Source organism: Haliotis rufescens, unplaced genomic scaffold (assembly GCF_023055435.1).
Source record: "Haliotis rufescens isolate VD_foot unplaced genomic scaffold, xgHalRufe1.0.p SCAF_4, whole genome shotgun sequence".
In the NCBI taxonomy this organism is placed as follows: Eukaryota; Metazoa; Mollusca; class Gastropoda; order Lepetellida; family Haliotidae; genus Haliotis; species Haliotis rufescens.
The window spans coordinates 19,564,898-19,583,401 of NW_025964112.1; the positions used below are offsets into that span (position 1 = coordinate 19,564,898).

Sequence of the window (18,504 nt, forward strand, 5' to 3'; positions counted from 1 at the left end):
ATAACAATAACGTGACTTTAAAATGTTCGATATAACCAGAGAACCCCTGCTCTATAGATGAGTGTGAGTATGGTGTAACGCGGCTTTTAGCAATATTCCTGCAATATCATGGCGGGGGACACCAGAAATGGGCTTCACACATTGTACCCATGTCGGGAATCGAACCCGGGTCTTCGGCGTGAAGAGCGAACGCTTTAACCACTAGGCTACCCGATCGCCCCGCTCTATAAAGGACCCACATGCAGACCCGAGTGGGAATAGGTTCATTTAAACTTTTGTTAGTTGCGAGAGTCGACGAAATGGATCACGTGATTTGGATTTGATTTTATCATCCCGCGATTGCGTTGGACGCTGCTAAATCTCGCTCAGGTTCGATTGTTAAAAGTTACTGACAGCTGAGACAAAATGGAATGGTGCTTACTCCGGAGTTGAACAAAAAGGAACTTTTAAACAACCAAACATCAAAGTCAAAAGAGATTGATGAGATTGAGGTTATAAAAAAAAAACTCCCAACAAATCACGCGTACCACACTGCTTGGTCCCGAATACACTCAAAGATCCCGAATCCCGCGTACCAAAAGGGGGTTGTCAGCCTCACTAAGGGAATGTGGTATAATAACAGCATGAGAATATTTTGAGTTAGAAAGAATGCTGCACGTTCTAAAAGTCAGTAACATAAATAGCAAACAGAAGTGAGGATAGGCGATTGTAATGTCGTTGTAATGCATTTATGGTCTAAGGGAGATAACCATGTATGCATTCATGACATATTTCTTTTAATCAACGCCGGGGTTAAAACGGAACGTGCACGTTTGAATTTCTTTCTCCTTAATTCGGTTGTTTTTTGTCTTCTAATATCGATTCGGCAAAAAAGAAACAGATCGCAAAGGACTCCATGGTTTTGTTTATGGTCAAAGGGAGTTAATCAGTAACTGCATTCCCAGACTTACCTCCCTTTTGGACAAGGGACATAACTCTTGTTAATCGTACGCAGTTAGCTCCCTTTCCTCGAGACACGCCCATGCTCCTCACAGCGATAGTACGTTCCCGGAGCTCTCTATACTATCGCTGCCACCAGTCAAAACTCCCCACTGTGAATAGGTGGCCACAACCATGCTTGGAGTTGAACTCGCAACCGAATGACCGTTATGTTTACAAACAAGTGACGACTGTCGTGACGCCGAATACACTTATCGCTGCTAAAATACTTTCTTCGTTTGTCAATTTGAATTTCTGTTTCATTAAAACTATCGTGTTATTGATATAGTAAGAATGTAAGGGAGAAATTGGTTGATTTTCCGTTAGTCTGCAATCTCGAACCAATCTGATTACCAAAACAACAAAGTAAATTCATTTGGAAAATATGGTCAGTCGTAAACCTTTTCAAATTGAAATATGATGGCCTTCCCAAAGACATAAACAAAAGTATAAACATTACTACATATGGGGTTGGAGGGCAAATTTCAAGATTCTTGAAATGGCCGCGCCCACACTGGTGGCAGCGATGTTACCGAGAGTGTAACGAAGGTGTCACGCGCTGGGAAGGAGCTTGGAGACACGCCGTGAAGTTTTAAGCGAGACACTGTGCGGAGTTAAGACAAGGAATTAACTCCACACAGTGTTTTGCTTAAAACTTCACACACGGCGTGTGCCCTCGATTAAAGGGAGCTAACTGCGCACAACAAGACGATATCAAGAGTTATATCCCTTGTCCCAAAGGGAGGGAAGTCTGTTTAGCAAGTGTAAACATGAATAATAGTTACTTCCCTTTGACCGTAAACGGCACGATTCCCCAAATCTAAGGCGGTGTATCGATGTTGTATGTAGGTAACGGAATAAACTGAGTGGACCTGAAAGAAGCTGAAGTTGTCGGCGTGCGGCCTATGAAAACCACAGCATATTTTCTGCTAACTACAAAACATTAAAATGAGGTTGTATTTCAGTAGGTCTAGTTATATTGCTTTTTGATATTATCACTCGCAGTAGGGCTTAGTTCCTGTTTGGAATGGGAAAAGCCAAGGTCACACTGTAGAGTTAGGTCTTAGCTCATTCTGTTTTGATCTACTTTTATGGCGACAGCTTGTAAATATTCTGGACAAGGCAATTTGGTGTTTGACATTGTGAGCAACAATCCATGTCGTCAAGGTAATATGACACATAATCAACAAAGTTTCTGACCATCCAATCCATTTGGTTGCCTCTTACGACCAGCATAGTCTGTTTGGGATCAGTTCTAGGGTGTGTAATTCCTTAGGGTGTAGTTCATTCTGGTGGTTATGAATATATATATATATATATATATATAGCCTTAACTTTAAAGAAAACGTTAACATTTGTATCAGTGTTTGTTTTGTTTCTTTGTTGTTTAACACTGCAGTCAGCTATAATCCAACTATGAGGGCTGGCTGAAAAGTTCTAAGCCTAAGTGGGATATCTCAATCAGATTGAAACAAACTTTTGCCATCAACAAGTAAAATCATTTAATGAATCAAAGACATAAGAACTGCAACTGTAGTGTTATTATTGTCTTTGTACCAGACCATCTAGTGAACCTACCCATTGAAATCACCAGAAATGGACAAAACTGGCTATAGGGCGGTCATCAAGTACCTGCTGAAAGGGCTAACTGCAACACAGATACATGCTGACATGGTCTCGATGATGCCCCTTCCTTTACCACTGTATAGAAGTGGGCTGCGGAATTCAAGCGTGGCAGAGAGAGCCTTGACGATGACCCGCGTCCAGGAAGCCTTCAACAGCAACCATTCCGGAAAACATTACCCGGGTGCATGACATGGTGATGGCTGATCGACGATTGACCACTCGACATATTGCCAGTGTTGTGGGCATCTCTCATGAGAGGGTTGAGCACATTATCACCAATGAGTTGGGAATGACAAAAGTTTCTGCAAGATTGGTGCCAAAGCTCTTGACAGCAGATCAGAAACGTGTCAGAGTCCTGAAGTCCCATGACAATTTATGCCGTTTTGAAGCAGATCCCGATGATTTTTTGGCCCGATTTGTAACCATGGATGAGACCTGGATTCATCACTTTCAACCAGAAACCAAAATCCAGTCTAAACAATGGAAGCATCCGGAATCACCAGCCCCCCAAAAAGCCAAGTTGGTTCCTTCTGCTGGAAAGGTGATGGCTTCAGTCTTTTCGGATTCCAAGGGTATTCTGCTTATTGACTATCTTGAAAAAGGCCAGACTATCAATGGAAGATATTATTACTGAGACAGTTGCGTGAAGCTATCAACGCTAAGCGACAGGGAATGCTCAATAAAGGAGTCCAGTTCCACCAAGACAATGCTCCTGTTCACAAATCGGTGGTTGCCATGTCAGCGATCCATGATTGTGGCTTCAAACTCATTGACCGACCCCTTTATTCACCCGATTTGGCCCCATCAGACTTCCACCTGTTTCCCAAAATGAAAAACTAGCCGGTCGCCTTTTTCCTAGTAATGATGACATCATTTCCGCTGTGAATGACTTTTTTAGGGTGGCTGAAGAAACTTTCTTCTTGACCGGCATCCAGGCCTTGGAGCATCGCTGGCAAAAGTGTGTAAACCTGGAAGGGGACTATGTGGAGAAATAAATGAAAACCATCGACTTGGTACGGGTCTTTCACAGTTATGCTTAGAACTTTTCAGCCAGCCCTCGTATATAACATGGCAGGTACACATGTATGCATTATCCCGGACACCAAATCCGCCATGTTTGGTTGATACTACTAATAAAGTATTTTGAATCTACTTTGGTAATTAAAGAAGATTTCATTTACTTACGAAAGCATTTAATTCAAGCCGTTGAGTGGGGGGCAAGCCCCCCAAACTCCCTGTTGTTTTATCGACTTAATAAAAATGGTGAAAAACAGAAACCGTTACCAAAATGGCGAAAGGTGGAATTCTTGTTGTTTAACACTGTTTAACAATAATCCAGCTATATCACATGGCCTGCAGAAATAATTTTGGACCTGATATTATAAGCAGCCTGACACTATCGCCAGTATTGGGGGAACAATGACACAATCAGCCAAGTCATCAAGCCTGACCAACAGGTCGAGGACAATCACAAGTTACTGTTGACCTATTTTAACCCCAGAATTTCCATGGGGAATATCAAATTAATTTGGAGAACATGCTAAGTGAGTATGACACATTAATTTCTGGTGTACCTCACTTCAAAAATGGTATCGTTAGGAAATTTGTCAATCAATCATTGAGCTTGGTATGGAAATGAGGACAATCCATAATTTGATATTATATTATTTTTTTCATTTATGGGTAGGGCTGGTAGGGATGATTTTCCATTGTATTCAGCAAAGAAATCACAGCCATTGTAGTTTTGTTTAACCCAGAGACCATATACTCGGTTTAACTCTATCATACCTGCTAAACTGCTTCACTGAACCCGAGAACAACAAACATCAGCATGAATAATATAAATGTTTATTACATATTGACAAGATATAGACAAACAGTAAATATTGCTGATCTTTGGAATAGCGAATCAAGTAGTGTAATGACAGCCACCTTTTCGTTGGTCCACTTTCATAGGTTCTGCCTGGTGATGATTGAAAATACTCCAGAAGACATCCAGACAACGTTTTCCCACCAGTAATGTCTTTCTATGGCTACCACAAATCATTTGCTTATTGTTTGATTTTCAAAGGAAAAGGGACACAATTTCTTTTTTATTGAAACAACTACAAATTCACTCATAAAAATTAAGAAAAAAAACTAACTGAATATTTGGTACAAAAATAAAAGTAAGAAATTGTTTTCGTTTTGATATGCAGGTTTTTAACAATAAGGAAAGCAATTTTAGGGATGTCCCTGTGGACAACTGCTTGTGAGCATAGAGTGGAGCAAGATAGTTTGTGATGTTCAGGTATATGAGCTCCCACTTATAATAATTTGTTTTTGTTTCTAAGCATTGTTAACATTTGTTAAAAGATAAAAGTTGTTATCTTGACTATCAATAACCAACCCTGGTAAATAATTCCGTCTTTGTTACAGATTCCAACTTTCTGCACCTTGAGCTTCAGAGGTCATGTAATACATTAGAATCAAGTTAAATTCCATAGATTTGTTCCCAACAATAGAAATAACTTAAGAAATATAATCCTAACTCCCTACTAAGTAGGGATTAAAAAGAGGTCATAAGAAACAAGAATGTTTTTTTAACTGGCTTGAACTAGAGGTCATTGTAATGTCAAAAAGAATAAAGATAGACAAGAGATTATGCTACGTAAATATTATTTGAAATAGCTTCAAAAACTACAGTGAAATATTTATAAGCTTTGAATTTATCAATACATGTAAGTCTGTCCACAGGAACTTGTAACTTGAGGGAGAGATTTTACCCTTTATACTGACGTTTGCTATGATAACAACATCACAACAGATTCATGTGATTTGTCAGAAATAATTGATGATGAGGTCAATATAACCCCTACCACAACATGGACATCCACAAAATATATGGATACATTTTAATGTAGGTCCTTAGGTAAACGTCTTTGAACTTGATTGACATAATAGACAGTATTTTGAAATTGCTCAGTATGTCACTACTTCAAAACAAAACACAAGCCTTTCCATTCTTTATATGACTGGAAGATTGTCAGCAATTTTTGTTAAAAAAGGTAAAAAATATCCCCAAACCAAATTGGAAAATATTCACTCTAAAGTGATGGTAAAATAAATATTGTTTCATTAATAAAACTCTGGGACCTCTGCACAGCTTTGATATCATGGAATCAATCACCTGATTAAAGCAGATATTGACATCCACCATCATCAACAGATTTCATTCAACTCAAACATGCAATATGATTTTTCATATGAAGGGAAATACGAAGTACTTAGTCCCAGCATAATTTTCATCCATCAGTTTAATCCAAAGAAGATCAAAATTGCCAAAAATAATCGATGAAATTGTCTTCCATTACCATGCTTCAACAATTCCTGTTCCCAACAACCTATTGAGTACATACACACAAGGCGAACATTCACTGCATATAAGGTAGCATGGCTATTTTTGATTGGGCAGAGGGAACTCATCCATCTTTAATTGTTTGGATGACAGATCACAAAGTTATTCTATTTCTTTTTTATAGGTTCAAAGCAACAGTTTACAAATTATTTGTGATGTTTATTGGACAACAAAAATACAAACCTAAATTCCTCAGCCCTAAAGTTATTGCTTTCTGTTTTTCCAATCTTTACATTGTTTGCGGGAATTACATTATAACTACAGTGCAAAACATGGACATTTGTTTTATTAGTAAACAGTCTCATTTAAATCAGATCTTCTGCTCGAATACGTCTCTGCGTGAAGATTAAACAACCCCATCATAGATTATTAGCGTTATATGAACCTGGGTTGCTGATCCAATCAGAAGTCAGCTTTATAAACCTATTTGGCTTCATTCCTTTACCATCTCAATTTGGAAATATAGATGTTCACAAAAGATAAACATACGGAACACCAATATTTCTACATTGGTTCCCCTTTGGCTGTTAATGCCATGGTGCTCCGAAACCACAGGGTGTATAAAATAGCCACAATATAATCTGCAGCTTTTATTACTTACATTCAGAACTGGCCATTTTTAATTGGTTTTCAATACAGAAATTATATATGCTGGTCTGAATGCTTCACTCACTCATACCGATAATTTCGAAGTCTTGCTGATTGGCCCATGTGACACGAGGGGTTGTCAGATCTGCATGCAGAGAGTATCATATCAGAGTAAAAGATCTGATTTTAATGAGATTGATTACAAATGACCTCTGTGTTGGGAAGTGTTTCAGACTGACCAGAATTTGTAGTCAAAGGATCAGGATCAAGGAAGTTTACTGGTCCTGTTCAATCTCTTGTGGTCCTGACCAAAACGGTAAACAGTGCTAACTACCATAGACAATACAACATATCAAACACAGCTGTTCAGATTGTCGACTGTGCGTATAGTTTCCATGTTCCATTAGAAATATATCAGTGGGAAAAAGACAAGGCCGAATTGTATTTTCTCAAATTATCAGCATGTTGAGACTGGAGAGTGCAGATCCATGATGTGCATTTGCTCTTAAAGACATAGCTTGAAATGGATAATAGTTATTTTACGTATTCCACATTTAACAATACAGTTGTACTGCAGATTTAATACATGCACACTGAAATTGATCAATTATTATCAAAAAAGATCATAGTGATAAAAGTTTCTACAATTTTGTATGCTTTTTTATTTTTCTGATACATGAAAAGGTGGGTCCGTCAGGAAAATATAAAAAGATTTTAGCTATTTTTAGTTCCTACTCTGTGACTTTTGTCTCTGGTCGGTGAAACCAGTGAACCATCACATTACAAAAGGGCCACATTATGGCATGGTCAGGTGATTTCACCATACATGCAACAGTGGTTATTATCACAGTAATAGATTTGGCAAGATACAAAACAGAGGCTTATATTATTTATCACACAGTTTTACATCTATTAATTCATAATTACAAAGGAAAAGAACTATGGAGTCTGATCTGAGTTGAATGTAACACAAATGTCTAAAAGCTGAAATACCAGTACATAAATATAGTAAGTAAAATAAAGTTTGATTACAGAGAAAGTTTTATACCTCATAAAGGTGACTGGCTCATGGAAGACATAATTTTGAATCAGGCAACTTCCGTATATTTACCCATCCTGTATTCAGTTTATTACATAGGTATCTTCTTTCTATAATGACAAACAATCTTGATCCATTGGCTACCACAGCATTGTCTTGAGCATGATTCAAATTGACCCATGCTAAAATAGACTTCATACCAAATTGCCCTGATGAGCAGGCAAATTTCTGTGCTATATGTTATAGATAGGAGAGATGGGCATTGTCCGGTCACTTCCCCGGAGAAGCTGTAGTGATGAGTGGGTCCAGGTCCAGGGTGTTTAATATCTATTAATCATAACTGAATGGAGATATTTGAGTGTCTCTACTGCTGAACTGTCATAGCTGATACATAGTCTTAAGAGTAACCTCCCCTTGTTCAAGAAAAATGAAAGCCAGAGGACCACATGGCACCTAACTGAGAGAGACAATAAAAGAAATGGAGCTTGTATTGGCTTATAGTTATTCCAAAACTTTGTGCCTTACAATACTATAAGACCCTGGATAATCAAGGATGATGTTTCTTGATTGGCTAGAAGTACAGAAAGTGCTTACTACAAATCTTCATTCCTATAATCCTACAGAGCCAAGATTCTCCTTGAATATAGGACAAAAGTTTAGAAATTTGATCTGTCTCACTTCTTTTGATTTTTGCCTGAAGTTTTAACAGATGTTATGAAATGTAAAACAATTTTCAACATAATTTTGAAAAATTAAACATTTAAATCAACTCAAGATATATACAGTACAAATACTTCTTAAATATGTTTCTTACATTGTAACCTTGTTTACAATGTTGTTGGGCATCTGTTATTTTCATAATTGAAACATTTTGGCAAATTGGCTTAATATCAGTAATAATAAGGCATGGAATAAACCCAAAACCAAAAAAAAATACAGTTCTGTGTACAACACCTCAATTTAGAATGTATCAAAGACGTATATACATATTTGAATGTATTTGAAAACACCTGTTTGGTGTTAATGCGAGTCTGATCCTTTCCATCTTACATATTGGCCGAGAAGAAAGACATAAAAATCAAGCCATTTTTATTCCATACACACATTACTATATATTCCAGTCTTTATTGGTTTTCAAAAACTTGAAACTCTTTGCAAAAAGTTTAAAACACAGACAAAGAGCTTAATAAACAGATAGTAAGCTAAATCATTGCTCGGAATAACCCTTCATGAAGTGAGGAAATCTACAAAGGCTGTTTACTGAAGTTTATATGTACATTGCACCCATAGCACTCAGCATGCTCAAACACATCACAGATTGACAAATCTCAGCTGAAAATAAACATGGAGTAATGGCAACTTATTGAAGCAAAACTTTCAATCTATTAAGAATATAATTACAACATAATTATGTTAAGACATGGCACAGGTTTCATTGACCAAACGTTTGATTCCTCTCAAATGTACAAGATATAGATGTGAGCCTGCAACTTCAGACAGTAGTGCAAACCTGTCTCAAGTAGACTGATTTCAGGGTACACAGCTCAGCTAATAAAAATCCATATGTAAAACGTTTTTGGCACAGGCTGAGGCAATGAGTATGTGTTAATTGAAGGCTATTGAAATACTCCTGCTTGAGTAAGGAGGGAGGGAAATTCAGGGAATCAATGTATTTGATAGAAGTTGAGTGAGTGAGTGAGTGAGTTGGTTTTAGTATAGCAATATTCCAACAATATCATGGCGGGGGACACCAGAAATGGGCTTCCCACATTGTACCCTTGTGGGGAATCATGCATTTTGAGTCACGTAATCTCTGCATGATTATGAATGTGAATGCCTCAATATCAGTGAATGTGTGTGTATATATATGTCCTGATTTGTAGAATATTTATACCTGATATGATTCCAAAGTCAAAGCAAATCTTAATCACTGTGCATACAATACTGGTGACCTTAAAAAGAAATCACAGTGTAAGAATAATAGAATTTTTCTTTTGATATTTAATGTTCCAACCTCATTTAACAAATACTTATTTGATGCACAGTCTTATCTGATAATATATATTTCACATCGTTGTGTTTGCATATGGTCAAATGAGTTAAAAGTTAATTCAATTTCTCACGACTAGCACAAGCTTTGAACTTTCTCAACAAATAACATCAGATATGTGGAATGTTTTGATTTACACACAAACATGGAACAAAATTAATATCGGGCACCATATTCGATATATATCACATTTCTGTACATTAAAATAAACTTTATGAATCATATTTGGGTAGGTAACAAGATATATGGCAACATGTTATCACAACTTTGTAATTTCGTCATAGTCATTTACCAATATTCCACGTACAAATCTCTTTGAATGTTTTGGTCGTGACATGGTTTCTGAAGAGTTGTCTTTCCTTGCAGCATCTGAAGAAGAACCATGTTCCTTATTATCCTTGATCTCAGAAACCTGTGGCGTGTCAGTTTGATCTCCTGCCTTTGGCTGGAATTCAGGTGCTGCATCATCTATTAGGTTTGGCATGTCAACAGATTTATCCAATTTGCCAGATGCACATTCAGAGTGATCTCCCTTGCCAGAGTCAGCATTAACGTTATCTCCCTTGTCAGATTCACCTTCAGAGAGATCCCCCTTGCCAGACTCGCCTTCAAAGTTATCTCCCTTGTCAGATTCACCTTCAGAGAGATCCCCCTTGCCAGACTCGCCTTCAAAGTTATCTCCCTTGTCAGATTCACCTTCAGAGAGATCCCCCTTGCCAGACTCGCCTTCAAAGTTATCTCCCTTGTCAGATTCACATTCAGAGTGATCTCCCACGTCAGCTATACTTTCAGAGTTACCATCAAGAGGCATTGAATTATCCAGAGTTATTTCAGCACTGTTTACACAGTCTTTGTGGTCCCAAGGCAACACAAGTTCTGTGTCTGCCCCATCTTTCTCAGGATGTGTTGTTATTCCAGAGTTAATTTCCTTGAATGACTCTTCAACCTGAAAAATTTCTGCTTCTGATTTTTCCTCTGTAGTGACATCTTTCTCCTGATTTTCTGCATTGGTAATTAATGAGCTAACACTCTTATTGGATAGGGAATCCACTTTATTTTTGCGGATTCCTTGCAACGAAACTATATCTGAGCAACTTGCACTGGAGTCAAGGAATGCATCGTTGTCATCGGAAAAGCTGTCGTTGAGCGTATTATCATTGAGAGAAATTTCACTGGAGTCATCAACACTGCTTTGGTAGGCCCTGGGAAACAGGAAGTGTTGCTGGGTGAGTTTGTTAGGAAGGTTTTGAAGCATCTGGGCAGGGGAGACAACCATGCTGAAGCGATCCCAGTCACTTGAGGCAGAGCTGCGAAGGCTGCTCCGTACGGAGGAAAATCGAGAAAACCCACCATGCCCTGATAAAAAGAAAAACACAAAAGTCAATGATTATGCTTATTACTACACCAAGGGCTATAACATTAGTACCTGTCAAAACTATGATACATTGAGATAAACATTGTTTTCAGATTTGCTGGTGTTACTGAGTATTCAATGTCATGCCTTCGGCTCAAATTCACAATTCTGAAAACACATAATGTTCAGGCTACAGCATAACTTAAAGTGACAAAGAACTATCTCTCCTGAGTGAATGAATTGGGTTTTACACTGCAATACTCTAGCCATATCTCTACTACTAGAAACACTAGAAAATGGCTATACACATATATTGTACCTATGTGGGTTATCAAATTCTGGGCCTTTGTGTCAACCACTAGTCTACCCTACCACCCCTCTCCTGAACTAACACTCTTGTATGACAAGGGACATTATCTATAAGTCAAAGTAGCAAGTGCATTTTCTATGGATTGAAATAGAACCTTGTCATCAGTGAGGTCAAGCTGTTGCTGGCAGCCATTTGGGATGCAATGTGACAGCCAATGGCTGAACACAAGCAGTCATAAAACCCTACATACCAATACTTTCAGTTCTCCTCACATAGGCAATCCGATGCCAGTAAGTTGTGTTCTTAAGTAGTACATGTATTAAGAGAAATGTTTGTCTTGAATGAAATATATAGAAAATATAGTTCATGCTTAACGTCATCTTCTGATTCCCCCATAACGGTGGCATTATCCCAAGAAATAAGGCTGGAACTCCCTTCCTGCTTGATAATCCAGTAATGCCGCAAAGTATGACACAAGTCACCTCAAGTATGACTTTATAGTAACACAAGTCACCTCAAGTATGACTTTATAGTAACACAAGTCACCTCAAGTATGACTTTAAAGTAACACAAGTCTCCTCAAGAATGACTTTATAGTAACACAAGTCACCTCAAGAATGACTTTAAAGTAACACAAGTCACCGCAAGTATGACTTTATAGTAACACAAGTCACCTCAAGAATGATTTTATAGTAACACAAGTCACCTCAAGTATGACTTTATAGTAACACAAGTCACCTCAAGTATGACTTTGAAGTAACACAAGTCACCTCAAGTATGACTTTATAGTAACACAAGTCACCTCAAGAATGACTTTATAGTAACACAAGTCAACTCAAGAATGACTTTATAGTAACACAAGTTACCTCAAGTATGACTTCATAGTAACACAAGTCACCTCAAGAATGACTTTATAGTAACACAAGTCACCTCAAGTATGACTTTATAGTAACACAAGTCACCTCAAGTATGACTTTATAGTAACACAAGTCACCTCAAGTATGACTTTATAGTAACACAAGTCACCTCAAGAATGACTTCATAGTAACACAAGTCACCTCAAGTATGACTTTATAGTAACACAAGTCACCTCAAGAATGACTTTATAGTAACACAAGTCACCTCAAGAATGACTTTATAGTAACACAAGTCACCTCAAGTATGACTTTATAGTAACACAAGTCAACTCAAGTATGACTTTATAGTAACACAAGTCACCTCAAGAAATAACCAGAGGAGGGCATTTTAGCTTTTAGACAAGAAAGGTTTTCAAGATACCAACTGAATGAAAGCATCTTTCTACCTTCCTACACCATTTGTTTACCGTAATGAACATAGGTAGCAACTAGAATAGGAATAACACAGTTCACTATTATAACAAATGAGAGAGTCCAAATTCAATGAGGAATCAGCAAAATGGCAAAAAGATAAGTGCTCTTATTCAAACTTCTGCCAAAAATGCCAACAAAGACAATCACTTCACCAAACCAAAGGAGAAATGCATGCCACAGTTTAGGGGAGAAGATGTTTACAACACACAACTGACACCTGATGCCAGACAAATAGATATGACTTTTTGTCAGGTGAGCTAAAATACGGAACTTGGGGTGTCATGACATTGATTAAGGGAAAAGTTTGGAGAGGGAATTTACTCGAACTATTCTGCCTTATGACTCACCTTCGAGAATGTAGTGCTCCTTTTTTTCCAGATAACGTAACTCGTCCAGTTTCGCCTTCAATACTTGCTGTAAAACGCAAGAAAGAATAATTCATAATTTTGGAATGATAAATTGGAGTGAGTTATTTCAAACAAAGATGAATACATGCATAGTTACTGTGGACTTGGGATGTCACAACATTACAAATGCAGAACACAACAATAAAATGAAACAAAGTACAATCTTGGACTTATTTCAGCCAAATGTAACTTTTCTAAGTTTGGAAAAAGATTGCCAAGCCACAGCAGTCTACAAACACTGGTATCGAAGCTGGTATGCATACCATCCTTGCTAAACTTTCATTCTTATCTCCAATGTTGTCTACAATTGTAAAGGACATCAGCTATGCCCTAGTTAGATGCTGATCATTTGGATAGTGATAACAATTACCACAGTAGTTTGTCTAGATCGACAATGGCTAATCGTGACTGAATAGCCAGTAGACAGGGGTGGTGCCATCTGAAAATAATCCGTACCTGACCGTTTCCTCATTTGCATATTTTTCCGCAAATATACCCAACAGATATCGTTTTTCATCTGCAACATATCCATTATATGATAAAAGTTATTCTTTGATGAAAGAAAGATACTGTCAGAGGTTGAGAAGCCAAAACAGGTACCACACACAGGGGTCTCACCTTGAGTCTGATGAATCTTTCATAAAGCTCCACCTTGCGACAGCAGTCTTCGAACAGCACAACAAGCCTGTGAAATCATCAAGACACATTATACAGAGCTACTACTTAGGTCAGATCCAAGGGGGAGCCAGATGGACCAATGAAACGTGATCCATAGTAATACTTTATACAGAGCTACTACTTAGGCCAGATCCAAGGGGGAGCCAGATGGACCAATGAAACGTGATCCATAGTAATACTTTATACAGAGCTACTACTTAGGCCAGATCCAAGGGGGGAGCCAGAGGGACCAATGAAACGTGATCCATAGTAATACTTTATACAGAGCTACTACTTAGGTCAGATCCAAGGGGGAGCCAGAGGGACCAATGAAACGTGATCCATAGTAATACTTTATACAGAGCTACTACTTAGGCCAGATCATAGGGGGGAGCCAGAGGGACCAATGAAACGTGATCCATAGTAATACTTTATACAGAGCTACTACTTAGGTCAGATCCAAGGGGGAGCCAGAGGGACCAATGAAACGTGATCCATAGTAATACTTTATACAGAGCTACTACTTAGGCCAGATCCAAGGGGGGAGCCAGAGGGACCAATGAAACGTGATCCATAGTAATACTTTATACAGAGCTACTACTTAGGTCAGATCCAAGGGGGAGCCAGATGGACCAATGAAACGTGATCCATAGTAATACTTTATACAGAGCTACTACTTAGGCCAGATCCAAGGGGGGAGCCAGATGGACCAATGAAACGTGATCCATAGTAATACTTTATACAGAGCTACTACTTAGGTCAGATCCAAGGGGGAGCCAGAGGGACCAATGAAACGTGATCCATAGTAATACTTTATACAGAGCTACTACTTAGGTCAGATCCAAGGGGGAGCCAGATGGACCAATGAAACGTGATCTATAGTAATTCTTTATACAGAGCTACTACTTAGGCCAGATCCAAGGGGGGAGCCAGAGGGACCAATGAAACGTGATCCACAGTAATACTTTATACAGAGCTACTACTTAGGCCAGATCCAAGGGGGGAGCCAGATGGACCAATGAAACGTGATCCATAGTAATACTTTATACAGAGCTACTACTTAGGCCAGATCCAAGGGGGGAGCCAGATGGACCAATGAAACGTGATCCATAGTAATACTTTATACAGAGCTACTACTTAGGCCAGATCCAAGGGGGGAGCCAGAGGGACCAATGAAACGTGATCCATAGTAATACTTTATACAGAGCTACTACTTAGGCCAGATCCAAGGGGGGAGCCAGAGGGACCAATGAAACGTGATCCATAGTAATACTTTATACAGAGCTACTACTGAGGCCAGATCCAAGGGGGAACTTCAGTAGTTTCTGAGAAAACTTGTCCCCACTGCACACAGTATGTACTAGGTAAAATAACATGGATCAAGTGCTGTAACTGTGTAAAAAATCATTTATGGCACCAATTTGTAAACTCAGTCTTGACAAGTATCGCTTAGATAAGCATGCAACTTTCATGCATGTAACTTCGGTGTTTCTGAGAAAGCCTGTCCCCATTGCACACACTATATTGAAAAGCATGGAGCAAGGGTCATAACTCTGTAAAAAATAATATATTGGTCTAATTTTCGAACACAGTCTTGATCAGTATGTCTAAGCTAAGCAAAACTTTCATTCCTGTCCCAACTGCACGAAGTTTAAAAAGCACGGAGCAAGGGCCATAAAACAAGAGTCATCAGAAGATGACAAATCTCCCCTGTCCCCTCAAATTCGAAAGAACAAATCATCTGACTGTTACTTTGTCCAACTTGATGAGAGAATTTCTATCTAATGTGTATACAAGAGTAGTTATAGAACTATCAAAACATTACCATGGAATTTGGATTCGGAACCTTGTATTTCTATGTCAGGTACACACCACTATGACCAGAGTCAAAATCAAACTTGTTGCCATGGAAACAGAACATAATATAAAATCCCTAAATAACAAAAGGCAGCAGTGGACAACCTGGTTTCAAGAAAGAGTAATTATTAGCTTTAGAGCTATGGTCCAGACAAACACACCACTATGAACAGAGTCAAAGTCAAAAACATTTCGATGGAAACAGGAAAATAATAACAAAAATTAAAATTCCTAAATAGCAAAAGGCACCACTTAAGCCCTTGATTAATACATATACCAAGTTTGGATGAAAAATGTTAAGTTTAGTTTAGTTTTTTAGTCGTGCTCTGGAAATGACACCTACCCCTCCCTTTTGAGACTAAGTCCAAATTGTTTCCATGGAAATCAAGGAAAATAAAAATGACACTTCAGGATCGGCCAAGTTGTGTTGAAAGATATTGAATGTTTTTTGAGTTGTGCTCCAGAAACGAAATGCGAAATCCTAAATCCCGGCTCTACGTCATGGTGGGTGATAATAAACTGATAGATTCTTCATGTTCTTTGAGATTTTACAGGCCAGTGGTAGACAATGTGGGCTTGCAGTTTTATCTCCCATCCTAATAATACCTTTGCAAAGGGCAGTGAAAAGTGCAACTGTCTTAGGGCATGTTGGATGTTGGTGTATTAATTATCAAGGAAAAGGTTCTTTCTAGTGAGTGAGTGAGTTAAATTTTACATCGCATCGGCAATATTTCAGCCATATAGCGATGTGAACTAGGTTGAACAAGTTAGGCATTTAGATTATATATTAAAAGCTGTCATCGAAGGACAGTACAACAACCAGCAATATATCACAGATTATAAATTTAAAACTAGTTTTAGAGCAATAAAATAATCAGATACAATACAAACAATACAATATAAAAACGGGCTGTAGGTCGCCAGCAACCAAAGTTAGGCCACCATACTAGGGACCATGGGGACTTACGGTACTTCTGCTACCTACATGGTACCCCAGCAGGATTTACACCATCCCTCTGGCCACTGGCGATTATCAGACAGATTAGCCAAAGAGTTAAAATCAACAAAAATACTACGATTAAAAGCACAGAGATAGGAAATGATACGTTGAATGATACTGGACTTACGTAGGTTCTTTCTAGAAATTATACTTGGAAATGATAGATATAGAACAGGTCCTGGTCCTGTAACGTCACAAGATTCCAGTTACCCGGGACATGTGAATGGGAACTGAGTACTTCTACGATCTCCATCTGATTCCCTGGTCCCTACCTGAGAGTGTCCTTGGCGTCCTTGATCTTCCTGACCAGTATCTTGTGAGGCTCGCCCTCCACACTCTCACCATTCACAGACAGAATCACGTCCCCTGTTGAACAAACACAACATTACATTGGTACTTCAACATTTAATTGTCAAACAACATGTTAATACTGAACTGTTTTGTTGCGTTCTGTCATTTGAATGTTTGAGTGAGGGAATGTGTTTGGTTTGACACTATTTCAGTTATATCACTGCATGTCAGCTTGACGTTGGAGGAAAACCTGAAGTGATGCAGGTCTCAAACCCAATCAGGGATCTGGGATTTGAAGACATGGTTGTAGTATTCTCACATATAGAAGGAATGAAACTCAGCACAGCGAGGTGAAGCACCTTAGATGTAACCTACTCACCATCCAACTCACTCACTCATTGACCCACCAACTCACTCACTCACCCTCCAACCCACACTCACTCACCCACCAACTCACCCTCCAACCCTCACTCACTCACCCACCAAGTCACTCACTCTCCCTCCAACCCTCACTCACTCACCCACCAACTCCCTCACTCATGCACCCACCAACTCACTCAGTCATGCCCCCTCCAACCGCACACACCCTGCCCCTGAAGGAGACAACGTACCTCGGCGCATGCCAGCCAGCCCTGCCGAACTGTGAAGTTCCACATAGTCCACATAGGTCATCACCTCCAACTCGTTGGTCTTCTTGTTCTTGATGCCATATGTCTGTCAGACAGATGACAAGTTATACCATACAGTACAGAAGGACTCTGGGGTGAAATACTTTTTGTGTTCCTTTCTAGAGAGAATCTTCTACTAACAAATTGGGATACATTTTCTGTAGCTAACTTTATTTATTCATTAATCCTAAAGGACCAACTATTTGATAGTCTGGGAGTGTGTGTGTGGGGGGGGGGGGGGGGGGGGGGGTTGGTAATTGAGGTTTTATCCAAAATATAAATTATTTCCAAAAATTAGTGAAATAAGTGAAAAAATAATTATGCTTCAGACTATAAAAAAAATAAGAAGTTGCCTCTCCACAAAAATTTGTTGCCAGGTGTTTTTCTTTTAAAAAAAAATTCAGGCTCATAGTTTTAAATAAAAAATATCTGATTTTGTAGCCGAAAAATATCTCAGGTACAAACTGAGTCAAAAATAGAGTCGCAAGGCTCTGTAGTTCTCCTGACTTGTAAACCATAACCTTATGACACTTGAACCTTATTTTGGTAGCAACATCTAAATGAGTTAAAAAAAAACTTGGCGCAAAAGGTCCTTGGAAACAAAAATAAAGTTATGCAAATAGTGATGCCTGGAACAAACATGGATCTACTTCTAGCTATTACCTTTCACACAAAGATTAAACCCTGTGTCCTGCGGTCTCCTAATAAGTATTTTAGTAAAAAAAATTTTTTTTAAATTACAATATCATATTTACGTGAGTCAATAAGTGAGTGTGTATGGTTTTACGCTGCTTTTAGCAATATTCAAGCAATATCACAGTGGGGGACACCAGTATGGGCTTTATGCATTGAAACCAGAACCGAACCTGGGTCTTCGATATGACGAGGGAATGCTGTCAGTGTGATTGCACCCCCTCACCGTGTAGTGTGCTTGCACCCCCTCACTGTGTA

The 18,504-nt window shown here is 38.7% G+C and overlaps 1 protein-coding gene across 4 annotated transcripts in view; it reads right to left on the reverse strand.

Moving 5' to 3' along the window:
• Window positions 1-4,436: 4,436 nt before the first annotated feature.
• LOC124132126 overlaps window positions 4,437-18,504 on the reverse strand; it is a 40,747-nt gene continuing 26,679 nt past the window's right edge. For 3 of the 4 annotated variants that reach the window (XM_046495812.2, XM_048381806.1, XM_048381807.1), the window contains exons 3-7: window positions 17,497-17,599; window positions 16,867-16,960; window positions 13,699-13,765; window positions 13,021-13,087; window positions 4,437-11,034 (exon numbers count right to left, since the gene is read on the reverse strand). In XM_046495812.2, coding sequence (XP_046351768.2) covers window positions 9,938-11,034; window positions 13,021-13,087; window positions 13,699-13,765; window positions 16,867-16,960; window positions 17,497-17,599 — 1,428 coding nt within the window. In that variant the 3' untranslated portion in view covers window positions 4,437-9,937. The remainder of the gene's footprint in view (window positions 11,035-13,020; window positions 13,088-13,698; window positions 13,766-16,866; window positions 16,961-17,496; window positions 17,600-18,504) is intronic. The other variant, XM_048381805.1, reaches the window with a different exon arrangement.